Source organism: Lissotriton helveticus, chromosome 3_1, assembly GCF_964261635.1.
Source record: "Lissotriton helveticus chromosome 3_1, aLisHel1.1, whole genome shotgun sequence".
NCBI classification, from domain to species: Eukaryota; Metazoa; Chordata; class Amphibia; order Caudata; family Salamandridae; genus Lissotriton; species Lissotriton helveticus.
This window is the reverse complement of record NC_136061.1, coordinates 1,941,765,915-1,941,783,890: the sequence shown is the minus strand read 5'-3', so window position 1 is coordinate 1,941,783,890 and position 17,976 is coordinate 1,941,765,915. Positions and strand designations below refer to the sequence as shown.

Genomic DNA, 17,976 nt, shown 5'->3' with positions numbered 1-17,976 from the left:
GCCAAGGTACTGTGCCCCACTGTGGTCGGCTGGGCCGCTCTACTGAGGCGGGGTATTCTGGCCTGCTCTCCGCCGGGCCTGTGGAGGAGGCTCCTCGCTGCGGAGGTGCGCCTTACCCCCCCACCCCCCTGCTGTACACAGGGCGCTGAGTGTGGACGCGGCGAGCGTGGCCCCGGGGGGCTGCGGAGAGGGGGCATCCCCGGAATTAAACTTCGACGGGAACTTCGACCTCCCCTGCCCCGGGCAGTCGGGGGCTTTGGCGGGACTGCACGCACAGCTGCTCCCCATCGTCCTGCACTCGTTATCACGCTGATTGGAGGGCCGCTGCCGCCGCTATGCTCTTTGCTGTTGTTGTGGTACTGGGGAACCTCTGGATGGCTCCATCGGCCTGAGGTGCAGACTGTTTTGGACGCACGCTGGTTCTGACCCCCCGATTCACGCCTACCAAGTGGACAGCCTTCAACTGATTCTGGCTAGGCCCGCCTGTGGCGCAGCCCTGTTTGCCTATTGCCTCCCATTCGACGACACGCTACCTCACGATCTCGCTGAGGTAGTCCCCAGATATCAAAGGGACTCACAAGTTCACAATCAACTCGTATGCCTGGGCACAAGTATATGCTGCAATCCAGCCAAATTTCTAATAAACAAATTGATTACTAAAAGTTCTTGTACATTCCTTCTTTATTGGTAATCCATGGGTTATCACGACATTTCAATGTTGCTCCACATCAAATGTCTCCATCAGTACTGTTTTATACATTTTATTCGTTTTAATCTCCAAAACATGGCCTCCAATGGCCTCCCAATGCATTTCGGCGCAAGCCAGCGCCTTTATCAAGGGATCTGTAAGTTATAAATAATGATAATTACCACCAACTCGTAAGCTACAAACAAAACTACATGCAGTAAAATACTGCCAATATACATTTCCAAAATACTACCAATATACATTTCCAAAATAGCGTAGATGTCGAATTGTTTACTCGGTGAGTAAAACTGGTTACTAACACGGGGCTGTCTAACAACGCTGCGTGTGTCTAACAAATGAATCAAACGTGACTGATGTAAAAAACAGCTTAAGAAATATGCTGCACCCGCTAGTAGGGAATATTAACTGCTGCTCCATGTAGCTCATCTAAAGCTCGTCCATATGACTCGGTGCGGATTACGCGGCAGGGGGTAATTCTGAGGATATCCTAGCGACAATGTCTGCTATAAAGCTTAACAGAGTGTTAAAAAAGGGTAACTGCCCTATACTGTCGCTTCTAAGGCCGTTATTTGTAATCGCGCTTACCGCAATGAGTCGAGATGTGGCTCCCGAAGGTCTGCTACTCTCTGGTTCTTGCTACGCGAAGTGGCGGGAACAGTTAACCCCTTAAGTGCTGCCGTCGGCCAACGGTCGTCACGGGCACTACCTCCCCAGTGCTGCGTGCGACCGCTGGACGTCCAGTTCAGCACCGGATAATGGACAGCGCAGCACTGGGGAGGTTTGTTTACTAGCTCCCAAGTGGTTAAGGGATAATGGGGGAGGAGTTAGGGTTATAGGCTAGCGCTATGAGTTATGGTACATGTAGGCATATGCGTCAACTAGATCCGTGTTCTGCTACGTGTTGGTGCGGAGCGAAGGTTAGAATGTCCGCTGCGCTATGCTGGAATATGTATGCAAACATGAAATCAAAGGTCATCATGCAGAAATTAAAGTGTTCATCAGGCAGTCATATTGATTACAATCATAATATTTACAAATAACATTGAAACTCCACCCTTTCGTTGAGCCCAAACGGCTTCAGAGTCCTGAGACGATATATCCAGTGATTTTCTCTTTTCAGCAGCTGGACTTTGTTATTAATCCCTTCGTGTTTTTCCACATTTTCCAAAATGCATGCTTTCAGATCACTGATTTGATGGCCAACTTCCATAAAATGTGTGGCTACCGTCGATTTGAGCTGTTTAGTGCGAATGTTGCTTTTATGCTCATTCAAACGTGTTTTCAATTTGCGCTCTGTGTGGCCAACATAGTGCAATTTACAAGGGCAACTTAACATGTAAATCAAATTCATTGAGTCGCATGTACCATTCACTTGTAAATTAATGTTGTCTTTGTGTTCTGGGGGTGATAGCTTGTTGCCCTTCTGAATGTTCCCACAATTGCTACAATTCAAACATGGTAAAGTTCCTTTCCAGATCGTGTATGGGTTAGCTTTAGTGCCAGTTTTCAACAGTTGACCAATGTTTTTGGAACGTGTATGGGCAAATAATGGATCTAATTCAAAAGCTCCCTTAAAGTCAGGTTCAATTCGCAGAATGGACCAGTGTTTCTTGATAATGTTTTTGAAAGCCTTGCTGGCTGTGGAAAATTTGCTTACACATGTTATCCGCTGCTCTTTGGAACTGGGTTTACTGCTCAACAGTGATTCTCTTGTTATTTCCTTTATTCTATCAGTGGCCTCTTTCAGGACATTTTGGGGATAACCTCTTTTCTCAAAACGTGTGGACATTTCTGTCATCTGAATTGCTGCTTGTTGTTGGTCCGAGACAACTCTTTTCACCCTCATTAGTTGTGAGAATGGCAAATGTCTTTTGAGCGCTGGAGGATGGAAGCTATCGAAGCTCAATAAATTGTTACGATCTGTGCTTTTCCTATATAAAGTAGTATCAAAACTGTGTTCACCTCGGGTGACCTTCACATCTAGAAAATTGATAGTTTCATCTTGAATGTCCCAAGTAAACTTGATACGTTCGTCTATCTGATTCAACTTGGAGATTTCTGAAGACAAAATTTCCTTGGTACCTTCCCAAACAATAAAAATGTCGTCGATAAAACGAACAAAAAGTTTAATGTGCTGTTTCCAGATTTCTTGGCTCAGAATGTTCATCTCTTCAAAGATCCTCATAAAAATATTAGCATACGTCGGCGCAGCCGAATTTCCCATGGCTGTGCCACTTTTTTGAATATACCATACTTCACCATGCTTAAAGTAACTATGCATGAGGGTAAACTCAAGAAGCTCCATCAAAAAAATCTTCATGGTGTCTTCAAGCAAGGCTTTCAAAAACATTATCAAGAAACACTGGTCCATTCTGCGAATTGAACCTGACTTTAAGGGAGCTTTTGAATTAGATCCATTATTTGCCCATACACGTTCCAAAAACATTGGTCAACTGTTGAAAACTGGCACTAAAGCTAACCCATACACGATCTGGAAAGGAACTTTACCATGTTTGAATTGTAGCAATTGTGGGAACATTCAGAAGGGCAACAAGCTATCACCCCCAGAACACAAAGACAACATTAATTTACAAGTGAATGGTACATGCGACTCGATGAATTTGATTTACATGTTAAGTTGCCCTTGTAAATTGCACTATGTTGGCCACACAGAGCGCAAATTGAAAACACGTTTGAATGAGCATAAAAGCAACATTCGCACTAAACAGCTCAAATCGACGGTAGCCACACATTTTATGGAAGTTGGCCATCAAATCAGTGATCTGAAAGCATGCATTTTGGAAAATGTGGAAAAACACGAAGGGATTAATAACAAAGTCCAGCTGCTGAAAAGAGAAAATCACTGGATATATCGTCTCAGGACTCTGAAGCCGTTTGGGCTCAACGAAAGGGTGGAGTTTCAATGTTATTTGTAAATATTATGATTGTAATCAATATGACTGCCTGATGAACACTTTAATTTCTGCATGATGACCTTTGATTTCATGTTTGCAGACATATTCCAGAATGCATAGCGCAGCGGACATTCTAACCTTCGCTCCGCACCAACACGTAGCAGCACACGGATCTAGTTGACGCATATGCCTACATGTACCATAACTCATAGCGCTAGCCTATAACCCTAACTCCTCCCCCATTATCCCTTAACTGTTCCCGCCACTTCGCGTAGCAAGAACCAGAGAGTAGCAGACCTTCGGGAGCCACATCTCGACTCATTGCGGTAAGCGCGATTACAAATAACGGCCTTAGAAGCGACAGTATAGGGCAGTTACCCTTTTTTAACACTCTGTTAAGCTTTATAGCAGACATTGCGTTTGTCGCTAGGATATCCTCAGAATTACCCCCTGCCGCGTAATCCGCACCGAGTCATATGGATGAGCTTTAGATGAGCTACATGGAGCAGCAGTTAATATTCCCTACTAGCGGGTGCAGCATATTTCTTAAGCTGTTTTTTACATCAGTCACGTTTGATTCATTTGTTAGACACACGCAGCGTTGTTAGACAGCCCCGTGTTAGTAACCAGTTTTACTCACCGAGTAAACAATTCGACATCTACGCTATTTTGGAAATGTATATTGGTAGTATTTTGGAAATGTATATTGGCAGTATTTTACTGCATGTAGTTTTGTTTGTAGCTTACGAGTTGGTGGTAATTATCATTATTTATAACTTACAGATCCCTTGATAAAGGCGCTGGCTTGCGCCGAAATGCATTGGGAGGCCATTGGAGGCCATGTTTTGGAGATTAAAACGAATAAAATGTATAAAACAGTACTGATGGAGACATTTGATGTGGAGCAACATTGAAATGTCGTGATAACCCATGGATTACCAATAAAGAAGGAATGTACAAGAACTTTTAGTAATCAATTTGTTTATTAGAAATTTGGCTGGATTGCAGCATATACTTGTGCCCAGGCATACGAGTTGATTGTGAACTTGTGAGTCCCTTTGATTATACGCCACACCCCGGAGTAGAGGGTGTTCCTGGAGCACAGTAAACCTTTGAACACTATTAAAAGAACCGCAGCAGTGCTCGAATCACCAGATTTGTTTGTAGTCCCCAGATAGACATAACCCACTGGAGCACAGGTTTGGGAGGTGTGGACCTCACTCTGCCCGCTATTCATAGTCGGGCTATACTGCGCACTGCCCTGCTTGGCCGGACCCTTCCTCCCGGACTGGAGAGACGTGCGCGACGCGGGGGCACGATGGTGCGCCCTGAGAACCGTCAGACGAAGATCAACTTTGACAGTGCAAAGAAAGGGTCCAAGACCGGGACTGTGGAGCCGGGGCCTAGCAGTGTGGATCCAGCAATAGCGCCCTCCCCTTCCCAGGAACTTGATCTACACCGCTTGCTCTCAGAAATGCGACAAGGATTCGCCACGGTGGTGGAAAAAGTAGACTAGATGTCCTCTAGGATGGACACAATGGTCCATAAAGTGGACCAGCATGAAGAGAGACTCACTACAGCGGAGCAGCGTATCTCGGACAGCGACGATATCACCGCCTCTCATACAACCCAACTTGCCCGCATGGATAATCTACTGCGAGTAATAGCAGCAAAGAATGAGGACTTGGAAGCTCGAAGCAGACGCAATAACATCCGCGTCACGGGCATTCCGGAATCCACAGATACTGGGCGGATGGAACTGTATGTGGAAAAGATCCTCCGGGCGTTGATAGGGGACGATGCCTTCTCCCCTCAATTTATAGTGGAAAGGGCGCACCGATCGCTGGCACCGGTTCCTGAGCCCGGAGCACCACCCAGGCCGATTATCGCCCGATTGCTCAATTATCGTGACCGAGACGTCGCACTGCGGGCTGCCCGGTCCAAGCAGAGCCTGCATCACATTGGAGTCACCTTCTCAATCTATCCTGACTTCACTCCTATGGTGCAGGAGGAACGCCGCAAATTTCTAGCTGTTAAAAAGAAGCTAAGGGAGGCACAGCTGGATTATGCCCTACTCTACCCGGCGAAGCTGAGGGTGACACACCAAGGCAAGCAGAGGTTCTTCACCAACCCGCAGAAAGCTGAGGACTACTTGAAGGAGATTCGCAGGGCACGGCAAGATAATTGAAGAGACAATGCAGACCTCGAGGACGAATCAGCTCGAATGGACAATGATGAGTGAGGCGGGACCATCCTCATAACTCACATGATTCCTAGACTTTCCTTGTTGCCTTCTTCTTTGAACCTTGTGCCAGGTCGCTTACTTACTCTGCAGCCACGGGAGTCCACGAGACCTCTCCACTGGTAAAGTATTACAGGGACCACTATCTCCCCCAGGCCTACTCCAAGAGCGGTACAGAACAGTAGGCTATTGGGTGGAGACGTGGCTGCGCGCCCTCGCTGCTGTTTTTCCCCCAACGGGTATACCCCCTTTATCTTTTTGTAGACACATGTTGTGAGGGGAGGGGGAGGGGTGCCATGGGCATGGGTGGCTGCTGGCATGATTGGGATGCCGTAGTGGGAGGGGGGGTTGAGTTCTAACCTTGGGGTGGGAGTTTGGTTCTGTGGGAAGCTGAATCGGCTGATCATGAAACGAGGAGAATCGCATCACTCAAGAGACTTTGTTGGACTTGTATCGACTAGGGCATGTCACACTTGTATACTGAACCTCGGATATGTCGGATCTAGGGCTTGATGCACGCTTAAATTGTATGTCATGGAATATACGGGGTCTTAACAATGCTAGGAAATGTCGCAATGTGTTGCATATTTAGAACGCCATAATGTTCAAATAGCCATGTTACAGGAGACACACTTATCGCCACAGACACGTTCCACCTTTGCAAGCAAATGGGCCACCACTCGTGTCTTCTCTTCTTATTCTACTTATGCGAGAGAAGTTACTATCCTAATAAAGCGCTCTGTGCCCTTTCAAGTATGTGGTGAACTGATTGACGCAGAGGGTCGGTATGCCCTGGTGTGGGACGACTTGGTCGTGATACCATTACATTAATTAACTGCTATGCCCCTAACCTGGACATGCCTACATTCTTCACTACACTCTGGGGGAAAATCCTGGATGTTGGCTCACGACATATCATATGGGGGGGAGATTTTAACCTAGCACTGGAACCTCACCTAGACAGGGCGGACGGGGTGTCCCATTACAAACCCAGGACTAGTGAAGCGCTAGGTGGACTGATCACAGAGGGCGACCTTACAGATAGCTGGAGATATCTGCATCCCCACCGACAGGAGGGCACACACTTTACTTCCCTGACGGGCACATGGGCACGACTGGACTATTTCTTTATCACTAGAGAGATCTGTGCGGGGGTCACTAAAGTGGGACACCTCCCGAGGACGTATTCAGACCATAGTCCCGTCCTGATGCACCTGCAAATACCTGGGTGGGACAATCCTAGACCGCACTGGCGCTTGCAACCAGCGGCCCTTCTAGACACTGTATTCCGCACTGAACTCTTAGAAGAGGTTGCTGCATTCTTTCCCAACAATAAAGGTTCTGTTGATTCTGTTGACAGTATCTGGGAGGCCTTTAACGTAACGGTGAGAGGATATTGCATATCGAAGAGCTTTGGGGTACTGCGCGATATCCAACGCACGATCCGCAAGCTCGATAGTGAACTGAAAGCGTTGAAGGCTTAGATGATAGAAGGTGACACCCCAGATGTTCACTGGCGAGCGAGAAAATATTGTGAAGGGGATAGACCGGGCAGAGCCCTGGCACTGTTGACGAGATCGCCCCGCACTGATAACTCGGTTATAGAATTGTCCACAGAGCTAGGAAGCACACTTAGAGACTCTGATGACCTGCTTACTGCCTTTGTTTCGCATTATTGTACCTTGTACACTACTGCTACCACCTCAGACCTACCATACGACGATTTTTTGGGTGATGTGGCCCTCTGCTAGCTTAGTGATAGTGATAGGGCCTTCCTTGCTGCCCCCTTTGAGCTCGATGAAATTCGAGATGCCATCATGCCACTCCGAAATGGAAAGGCGCCCGGCCTCGACGGGCTCCCCGCAGAATTTTTTAAAACATACATCGACATTATGGCCCCTGTCCTCCGCGAGGTCTTTGAGGAATCACTGGCTGACGGCCTCCTTCCTCAATCGATGCGCGAAGTCGTAATGACATCTCTATTGAAGCCTGGTAAAGACCCCAAGGTGTGTGGCTCTTACCGCCCACTTTTGCTCTTAAACTGCGATGTCAAAATACTGGCGAAGGTGCTGGCTACCAGACTATCTCTATTAATGACCCGGATTGTGTTGCCAGATCAGTCTGGATTTGTTCCGGGCCGCTCCACCTCTCACAAGCTGCCCACTCTGTTTTCCCTATTACACACTGTGGATCCTGCACTCCTTGTCGCTGCGGTCTTCCTAGACGCCACTAAGGCCTTTGACTCTGTTGAGTGGCCGTATTTGTTTACCGTACTGGCACGCATGGGGTTCCCTACCCTGTTCATCTCGTGGGTCCAGTTACTATACACACGGCCGACGGCGAAAGTCCTGATTAACGGCCGCCTGTCCGCTTCCATTGATATTTCTAGAGGCACCCGTCAAGGGTGCCCCTTATCCCCACTATTGTTCGCGATAGCTGTTGAGCCCCTGGCCTGTAGGATACGCCAACTGCACCGTGGGAGTGCGATCCGCTGCTTTCAGCGTCAAATTGATGTATCATTATATGCGGATGATATAACACTATTCATCAAACACCCTGAGTGTCACCTTAATCCCCTACTTAGAGAGTTTGTTGCCTTTGGCGGAATGTCCGTGGTGCATATTAATTGGGCTAAGTCACAGTTCTACCCGCTAACGTAAGCGGTCGTGGATTTCTCCCTTGACTACCCCCTGGAGTGGTGCCGCTCGGAACTTCGGTATCTAGGTGTCCAAGTCTCACGTGACAAAGATGAGACACTACGCTAAAACTATGGTGTGGCAGTCACGAGACTAACCACTCAGGTGGATCGCTGGATAACCCTCCCCCTTTCCATGGCGGGAAGGGCGTCCCTCATTAAAATGGTGGTACTCCCCCAATTCCTCTACCTTTTCCTAAACATCCCGTACTACCCGGGTGCTTTTTTAAAAAAAACATTGCAGTCAGAACTCTGCCGTCTGTTTTGGGGAGGTAGGAGCCCGCGGCTGAAATGGCCTGTTCTGATACAACCTTATAATAACGGGGGGTTCGATATTCCTGACTTCGAGTTTTACTATTTATGCGCTCAAGCGCATTATGCCTATCATTGGATGGTTCCCACCCCTTTTATGCCGCAACTGGCAGTGGAAGACTGGATTGCACACCCTCTCTCCCTCAACGGGCTTTTACATTGCCCATCATCGGATATCACCACACCATATACCTCAGTCACGTGCACAATTGAGGCCTGGCGCCGACTGGCTAAAAAATTGAACTGTGCCCTACTATATTCCCCCCGTTTGCCGCTGGCCTATCACCCCAGACTCGCTCTGCTGAGTGAACATGGCTTCCGGGTGCTTTGCAAGAAACTGCACGTAGCATGTTGGGGTGACCTATTTACAGCTGGTCAATTCAAAACTGCAGACCTTTTTTTTGCTGCACATGATCGCACTCCGCTTGAGGTATTCTACTACATACGCCTGCGCCAGGGAATGAGGGAAATCCTGCCTGACTTCCCGGACGAGCCTGAACCCCTGCCTCCTCTCCTCTACATGCTCAGCTCCATAGGTGGCTCACACTTAGTATCGGGCATGTATCGGCAGGTTCGAACGTGTGCTCCAGTACCGGAACCTCTGCCCGCATACACTGGTCTGCTGACCTCACCGATGAGCTCACGGACAAGCAGTGGTCCTACTGCTGTTCCCTCACAGCCCGGATATCGTCTAGTAGCAGGCTCAAAATAATCCATTACAAATTCTTGCAGCGCTTCTATTATACCCATGTGAAAAAATTTAGGTTCCACTTAACTGATAATGAAAACTGCGAACGGTGCCATGCGGAACATGCAGGTTTTTACATCTTGCTTGGGAATGTCCTCTAGTCCAGGCCTACTGGCAGCAGGTGCAGAGGGCTCTTGAAACGATGACTTGGATAACCATTAGTATTGATCCGTTATTAACACTTCTGGGACACACACCGCATATTCCCTCGACATGTAGAAAATTCATAGATATCTCACTGCTGCTTGCAAAGAGACGGGTGGCGTGCAGATGGGGTCGTGGCAGGGCCCCGAAATTCAAGGAGTGGCTTGCGGACATGACGCACAGTCAGGAACAACACACAACCTTTGCGGAATTACTCCCGGTTACTAACCGACCGAAGGACATATGGGGACCACTAACGACCTATTTGCTGGCCCAAACTGGGAATGACCTTCCTGACGATACCAGCCCGCAAACGTCACATGTACATACCCTTGGATAAAAGTATAGTTGTGATGATTCCGACCACACATGCTCGTTTGATCTACCCATGCACACTTTCCTGACTGCCATAAGCCATTATTAATAGGCCATAGATGTACTCCTGTACTCCTAATGCACTTTCCCTACCTCCCATTGTTATATACGAACCATGACTCTCTCTAGTATATGCTGATACTGTGTGCTCACACCGAAGGCATGGTATGCCACTAGTCCCGTTGCTTACCTCATTGTTGAATTCAATTGTCTACACTGTCATGTACTATGTATGATATATGCTTTTGATGCTGCCTCGTTGAATGCTCAGCCGTACTCTTGTGTTGTACTACGTTGAAAAACTAATAAACAAAGTTTAAAATTTTTTTTTTTTAAATAATAAAATGATCGCCTTAATAATAGCTATCTAAAGGCACTTGATGGTTAAAATAGCTGATCGCTGGTTTGAAACATTGATCATCAAAATTTGAAAAAGAGCACACACATCTTTAGTCTTTATGGTTTTGTACGCGCCTGTAACCATGACCCACACATAATTATTTCTGCTTCACCTAATAATAATAATAATAATAATATGAAACTTGTAACGCGCTCAGCTTACCCAGGGGCATCCCGGCGCAACAGACCAAAAGGAGAGACTACACTAATCACTACTGTGGAAACAGATGGGTCTTAAGAAGTTTCCTAAATGGTAGGATCTTAGGCTCTGAGCGAATCTTGAGGGGCAAGGAGTTCCAAAGAGTCGCCACCTGCACAGAGAAACGCCTGCCCCCAGAGCGAGCTCTCCCTACCCTCGCTGACTGCAGCAGATGTTTTTGGTCCGAGCGCAAAAGGCGTGGGGGCTTATAAGGTCGGGCCATGTTCGCAAGAATGGGGGGACCTTTGCCATGTAGAATTTTGTGGGCCGTGCATAGCGCTTTAAATTTCACCCGCTCCTTCACAGGGAGCCAGTGAAGCGTTTTGAGGGCCGGGGCGGCAGACTGCCTTCTGGGAACATCCATAAGGACTCTCGCAGCTGCATTTTGCACCTGTTGGAGGATTTTAAAGGTCGCTTCGGGAGCACCGAGAAACAGCGCATTTCCATAGTCAAGCCTCGATAGGATTAAACCACGTATCAAAAGCTTCTTTGCTGGATCAGGAAGCAGTGGTAACACCTTTCGGGCTGACCTCAGCAGACCGAAGCAAACCCCCGCGGTCTTCCTGGCGTGGGTCCTAAAGGATAGATCTTCCTCCAACCATACTCCCAAGGACTTGATCTCCTTCTTGGGAGATGGTGGATCACCAAGAGACCGGGGCCAACAGCTGGCAATAATGGAGGGACTGGAATTACCCAGGAGCATCAGCTCGGTTTTTCCTCCATTAAGCTTTAGGGCAGAGTTAGACATCCAACGATAAACATTGGCAAGGCAGTCGTGTAACACCTCAGGTTGTTCCGCCAACTGGGTGAGGCCCATCACCAGCTGAGTATCATCAGCGTAGCTGATGATCTTTACCCCTGAAGGGGCAACCACTCTTTCAAGTGGAGTCATGTATATATTAAATAAGGTAGGGCTCAGTGATGAGCCCTGTGGGACTCCACATTGAAGAGGGAATAGGGCAGACTGCTCTGCTCCTTCCCAGACTTGGTGCAGTTTATAGCCGCTTACTTTTAACAACAGCGTCACATAAAGGAACATACACATTTGACGCAGGTATATTTTTCTAGCCAATAAATATGGTGCACATTTACTAGAGGTTAGCCTCTCGTAATCTTCTAACCCAGCATGAGGCGTTGGGCTCTTCCTGCCCCTTGGGCCCTGCTCGACAAGAGCCTGCTGCGCCAGCCGGAGTGGCGTTTTCACGATCCTAATGATGATTTTAAACTGTTGGTTCTCCCCACCCTTTTCGAGTCTGACTTCCCAGTGCAAGAGGCATGATAAGGAGGTCGAACACACACAAGCCTGGAAGGTGCAGATTGAGTTTCACACACGATGAGAGAGTCTGAATAAAGAATACACTGTTGAGTGTCATTTAATGACATGTATTTATTTATTTACTTATTTATGCGATTTTATATAGCGCGGACTTTACCCGAAGGTGTCAGAGCGCTTCACAATAGGAACAGTAACCTTACATGCGGAGAAAATTACAAGTGGGCTGTTACAAAAGCAAACGTTACGTTACATGAGGAAAAAGTGACAATTGTGCATGTAACAAAAGCAAACAACTTGTTAGCGCAAGGCAAGCACCAACGCACGTGGTGCATTTCCCCAGCACCACTCCCCCACCCCTCCCCAGGGGCGGCAATCTGAGGGATAGCCACGGGCGCCACAAGCTCTAGCTACGCCCCTGGACACACCTTCTCATCATGTTGTTTGTCTTGCAGGCTGTGACCTACAGATTGTCCCGAGGGGAGCCGCCATGTGTCTTCATTTCATTTCAGTGTTCATTTCAATAAAGTTTCATTGGGTGCTTCGAAAGTGAATGTGGGATGCTCATTTCTGTGACGACACATGCATGTCACCAGTTGTGATTGTGCGACATCAGGCGGATTATTTTGTACATGTTTAGGTGTAGCTGATGTGGCATGTCTTCGTCGGGGGTGCCAGGGAGGGGTGGTCCTGGGTGTGGTGTCGGTGGGTGTTGTTGCCCTCTTGGGTGTCCCTGCTGCATGTTCAGTTGCTCCATGGCATCTGTCTGTCCTCAGGTGTGGCTCTGGGCTGTGCTCCCTTTTGTGGTTGTAGTCCCACTTTACTCCAGGTCAGAGCAGGTGTTAATTTCCTGCTGCTAACGCGCCTTATCGCACGTTTTGTGTTCTTTTGGCCGATCTGGCTGGTTGTTGAGAATGTTGCAGAGTGATGTTGTTGCTGCTTTTTGCTGGGGAACGTCTACTCTGCATCTCATTAGCGATAGTTGCCGGAGTCATCCGTGGCGATGTTTGTTGCGGATGCTAACGCAGGAAATGTGGTGCTGTGGGCTGTTTGCACCGGCATTTGAATGGGGAGGTAAATGTATCACGACTTTGGCTGCGCTAAAGTGCCGTTAATTCGGCGATAGCTCCTTGTGAATATGCCCATCAGTGTGTCCAGAGGTTCATGGGGTGGGGTTAGGTGAGTTGTGGAGGTTGGTTTTAGGTCAGATCACTGACACCAGTTCAGATCGGAGGATTAATATCGACATGACATCCACAATTATCATAATGTGGATCCAACTTTTGTAAAATAATTGCTTTTGAAAAACAGATTGGGCACACGTTACCATTGTGAGTTCTGAAGATTGTTTCTCTGTGCACGGGTTTAATTTATGGCTGTAGCATCACCCGGCAGGATAGCTCAGTGAGTTTAGCACCGGCTGCCGATGTCTGGTTTTATCTGCAGTCCAAGAGTTTAATTCTTTGCAATGTTAACTCAGCCTTTCATTCTTCCAAGGCAGTTAGATTCAGTACCATTATATTGGTTAATAGTAACACACGTTCTTTACAGTGCTTAGAACCTACAAACAACTGAACTACACACATAAGGAAACAATGTATTATTAATCATAAAAGACCTTTAGACCTTCAGTGGCAAGCATACATAACAGGGTACAAGGGGCAAGCAGAAGTGACGGAGTAGTCACTAACAGTCAGAGAGGAATTTAACGTCTCCTGCCCTATGCACACCACTGGCGACTTTATCCTCGAGGAAGGGTAAAGCTCACTTGGACACATCCTTCCTTGGCGCTACGCCAGACAAATAAAAAATTACCTGTGGGATTAGGTTGATATAATATAGCCTTATAGCCTGCCGTAGCGGGTTATACCGACTATTAAAGGCCTGCTGCAGCGTTAAAGGCCGCACTGTTTGGAACTAATGCCTCCTCCGCTGCCCTTTTACACAATTACGTACATTGTAAGCACTTGCCCTGTTTTATAGGAACTTCAGACTCTCTGGGAGACCTTCTGAACCTCGTCCTACTTTCTTACACTTGTAGGTCATGCGACCAATCAGCTGATGGCTTCTTCCTACTGACTTACCAATCATTTCTTAGCCTGTACCTACCAGTTCTCTAGTGAGCCTGCCCACACCTGGACCAGAGCTTCCCTTTCCTTAACCTACCAGTGTCCTGTGAGGCCTACTTGACATTTTCCTGTTTCTTCAACCTATCATTTCTTTGAAAGGACTCTAGGCTGTTTTGTTCACACAGACATACAGGTCATTTCCTCACCTTGTGCCTGACTTCACAGGGACCAGTATGCCCACAACGACAAAAGGTACAACAGAGGTGGCAGCTGAGCAAGATACCTGGAAGCAGTGCAAGCTTCTCTCCTATGCACATGCAAAAGTGGTGGGAGTTGTCCCACACACACAGCAGACCCAGTAAAGCCATCAGCAGTGTAAGCTCCACTTATGTAGAGAGAGCAGCCACACCACGTGCTTGGAAGTGGGCACTCCCTGTGGTTGAGGAGTCACAATATGGACGTTTTTTAACATTGACCTGTACTATATCATCCAAGTGAGTAGATGTAGAGTTAGAAAATACAATCTATAGTTCTCTGAATATGCTTACCTGGACAATATAGCAATAGTCCATTTTGTGGAGTAGCGATATGTGCAAGTTCATATTTTTAACCTCAATACCGTGACATTCAACCTCTGCATGGAATTAAAGTGCTGCTTGCCCCTTTAGAAGGCTGTGCAGTACCCTTCGCAGCCAATGGAAGACTATGACGTGCCATAGTCTTGGTTTTGGAAGTCCAGCCTTACTACGGCTGCCATTATGATCTGCTTACCAAGGTAGGCTCCATGATTCTTCAGTTCTTCTGGGAACTCCCTGAGGTAAGATTCCCTCTTTGGAACAATTTTTCCACTGCTGGTCTCTTTGAGGACAGCCCCTGTCCAGTCATAGGCACCAACAGCTCCCAGTAAAATTCCATCCTGTGTGAGAACAGCAAAAAGATCACACATAAGACTGTTCAACCATGTGACGTAAATCAAGGTAGTACCACAAGTCGAGGACAATGTCTTCCATCGTTAATTGGCAAAGAGTGTCAACTTAGAGCTACTGTTAAAGATACCACTTACGTATCAGTGATACCACAAAACAAATCCATGGTCTACTAGTATTGCGGCAGAACAAACTCTTGGTCCATCTATTATACTGCAAAATGACCTGTTACACTCATTGTACAGAACGCCTTCAGGCTCCTTATTTATGTATTTAATAGATTCATATAGCACTAATCACCATGAGGCGTGGGAACACTTTACTTAACAGTGAAATGAAGGTCAAACCACGAGTCAAACCACAAATAAGGATCCAAGGGTCAAATATGGAACACAACTGGATTTGTTCCCTAGCCTCGAGATTGCTTACATGGCTCACAGCGCCTTGACGCCAATTGGTATTTGAGCACTATATAAATGTATTTTCCTTTCATTACAATTCAACATAAGAACTAAAGAATTATTGAAAACAAGAGCGGGGTGGAAGGAGCAGAAAGCCACAGATTAGGAAAATAATAGCCAGATGAAGAAGGATGAGTGGATGTAGGTAGGTAGGACCGTCCTGACCTGGTCAGAACCGGTCGCTCCACTCGCAGCTCGTCCCTCCTGCATTATTTCCACTTGTGCCAGCTATCTGTGCCAGCGACCTGCATTCTGTGCCTGGTATCGTGCTATCTGTGCCAGCGACCTGCATTCTGTGCCTGGTATCGTGCTATCTGTGCCAGCGACCTGTATTCTGTCTGGTATCGTTGCCTGCATTGTTTTTATTTGTGCCAGCTATTTATGCCCGCGACCTCCTTTGTGCCAGTGATCTCGCCCAGCATTGTTTTGCCATTTTTGTTGTGCCCTTAGCCCGTCACTGCCGCTGCTCCCCCGCGGCCCCACCCCCGCTCCCTCCAGCTCCTACTGACCCTCCCTCGCTCCGCACCCTCCTCTATCCACTTATGTCTGAGTGGCTCACGCGCAGCGGGCGCGCCAAAGGTAAGCCCGTCTGCGCCCATCCACGCCTGGCCCACGCCCAGCGCCAGACCCCCTGGCCCCCTCAAAATCCACTCCACCCACCTTACGTACGACGCCGCAACCCTCTCTGCACTAATCACAGACCGTCTCCCCGACTGCCACCAAGCCGCCCCAGGACGCGCCCATGGACCCTTCACCTGTCAATCCTGCAAGTTCTGCTACATCAGGACCCACACTACATCCACAAACGCCAAACAGAGCTCCGACAATAACCACCTGAAGTGCATCCTGCTCAACACCCGCTCGGTCCACAGACACGCCATTGAACTATGGAACCTACTAGACACCACAACGCCGGACATCGCCTTTCTTACAGAAACCTGGATGAACGCCTCATCAGCGCCCGACATCGCCATAGCCATCCCAGACGGTTACAAAATCATCCGAAAGGACTGCATCAACCAAACAGGAGGAGGCATCGCCATCGTCCACAAGAACTCCATCCGAATCACGACCAGCTCCGACGACACCCTCACAGCCGCCGAACACCTTCACTTCCAGATACACACCGACCCCAAGACCACACTTAGAGGCCCCCTCATCTACAGACCACCAGGACCCCGCACACAATTCAGCGAAGACATCACTGACTTTATCAGCCCACACGCCCTCCCCTCCGAGGACTACATCCTCCTACGAGACCTCAACTTCCACCTGGAAAAGAACAACGACAGCAACACCACCACCCTTCTGGACAACCTCGCCAATCTAGGACTCAAACAACTGGTAAACACCCCCACCCACTACGCCGGACACACGCTCGACCCAATCTTCTCCTCCAGCAAGCACATCTCCTTCAATCACGCCACAGGACTCCACTGGACGGACCACAGCTGCGTCCATTTCAACTTCAGAAAGACCACGACCCACCACCACCCACAACAAGTCCCCCGCAGAAACTGGAACAAAATCACCACCGACCAGCTCACCACATCGCGAAACCAAAACCCTCCCGCCAAATCTTCGGACCCAAATCAAGCAGCCATCAATCTCGCTCAATGGATCACCCACTGCGCTGACGAATTAGCGCCCTTGAAAAACCATCACAACAAGCCAGTTAGCAAAAAAGCCTCCTGGTTCAATGACGACCTCAAGAACTCCAAAAAGAACTGACGCACCCTCGAGAAAGCCTGGCGAAAAAACCCAACCACAGACAAGATGACCGCCCTCAAGGACGCCACCCGCAAACACCACCAGCTGATCCGATCCACCAAGAAATCAGCATTCAAGGATCGACTCGACAACAACGCCCACAAAAGCAAGGAACTCCTCAGCATCGTCAAAGAGCTTACCAATCCCAGCGCCGGCACCAACGACATCACTCCCTCTCAAGACCTCTGCGACTCTCTAGCCTCGTTCTTCCACAGCAAAATCGCTGACATACATAACAGCTTCGGCGACCAGTCCACCCCATCACCACCGATCTGAAGCCCCCCACCACCACCCTCTGCGCCTGGAACCCGATCTGCACCGAAGACACCATCCGCTTGATGAACTCTATTCACTCCGGATCACCAACTGACCCATGCCCCCACCACATCTTCAACAAGGCCGACTCCATCGTCGCAACCTATCTCCGTGATATCATCAACTGCTCCCTCAACACCGCTACCTTCCCAGAAAGCTGGGAACATGCCGAACTCAGTGCCCTCCTGAAGAAACCTACAGCAGACCCCACTGAATTTAAGAACTACCGCCCCATCTCGCTTCTCCCTTTCCCCGCCAAAGTCATAGAGAAGACCGTCAACAATCAGCTCGCCGCCTTCCTCGAGTCTAATGGCTCCCTCGACCCCACACAGTCCGGCTTCCGAGCCAAACACAGCACCGAGACCGCCCTCATCGCAGCCACAGACGACATCCAAACACTACTCGACAAAGGGGAAACAGCTGC

At 48.3% G+C, this 17,976-nt stretch overlaps 1 protein-coding gene across 1 annotated transcript in view; it reads right to left on the bottom strand.

Moving 5' to 3' along the window:
* The window catches only part of ITGA11 (integrin subunit alpha 11), a 603,504-nt gene that overhangs the window by 289,355 nt on the left and 296,173 nt on the right, over nt 1–17,976 (bottom strand). Inside the window, exon 11 of the mRNA XM_078683461.1 lies at nt 14,852–14,996. Coding sequence (XP_078539587.1) covers nt 14,852–14,996 — 145 coding nt within the window. The remainder of the gene's footprint in view (nt 1–14,851; nt 14,997–17,976) is intronic.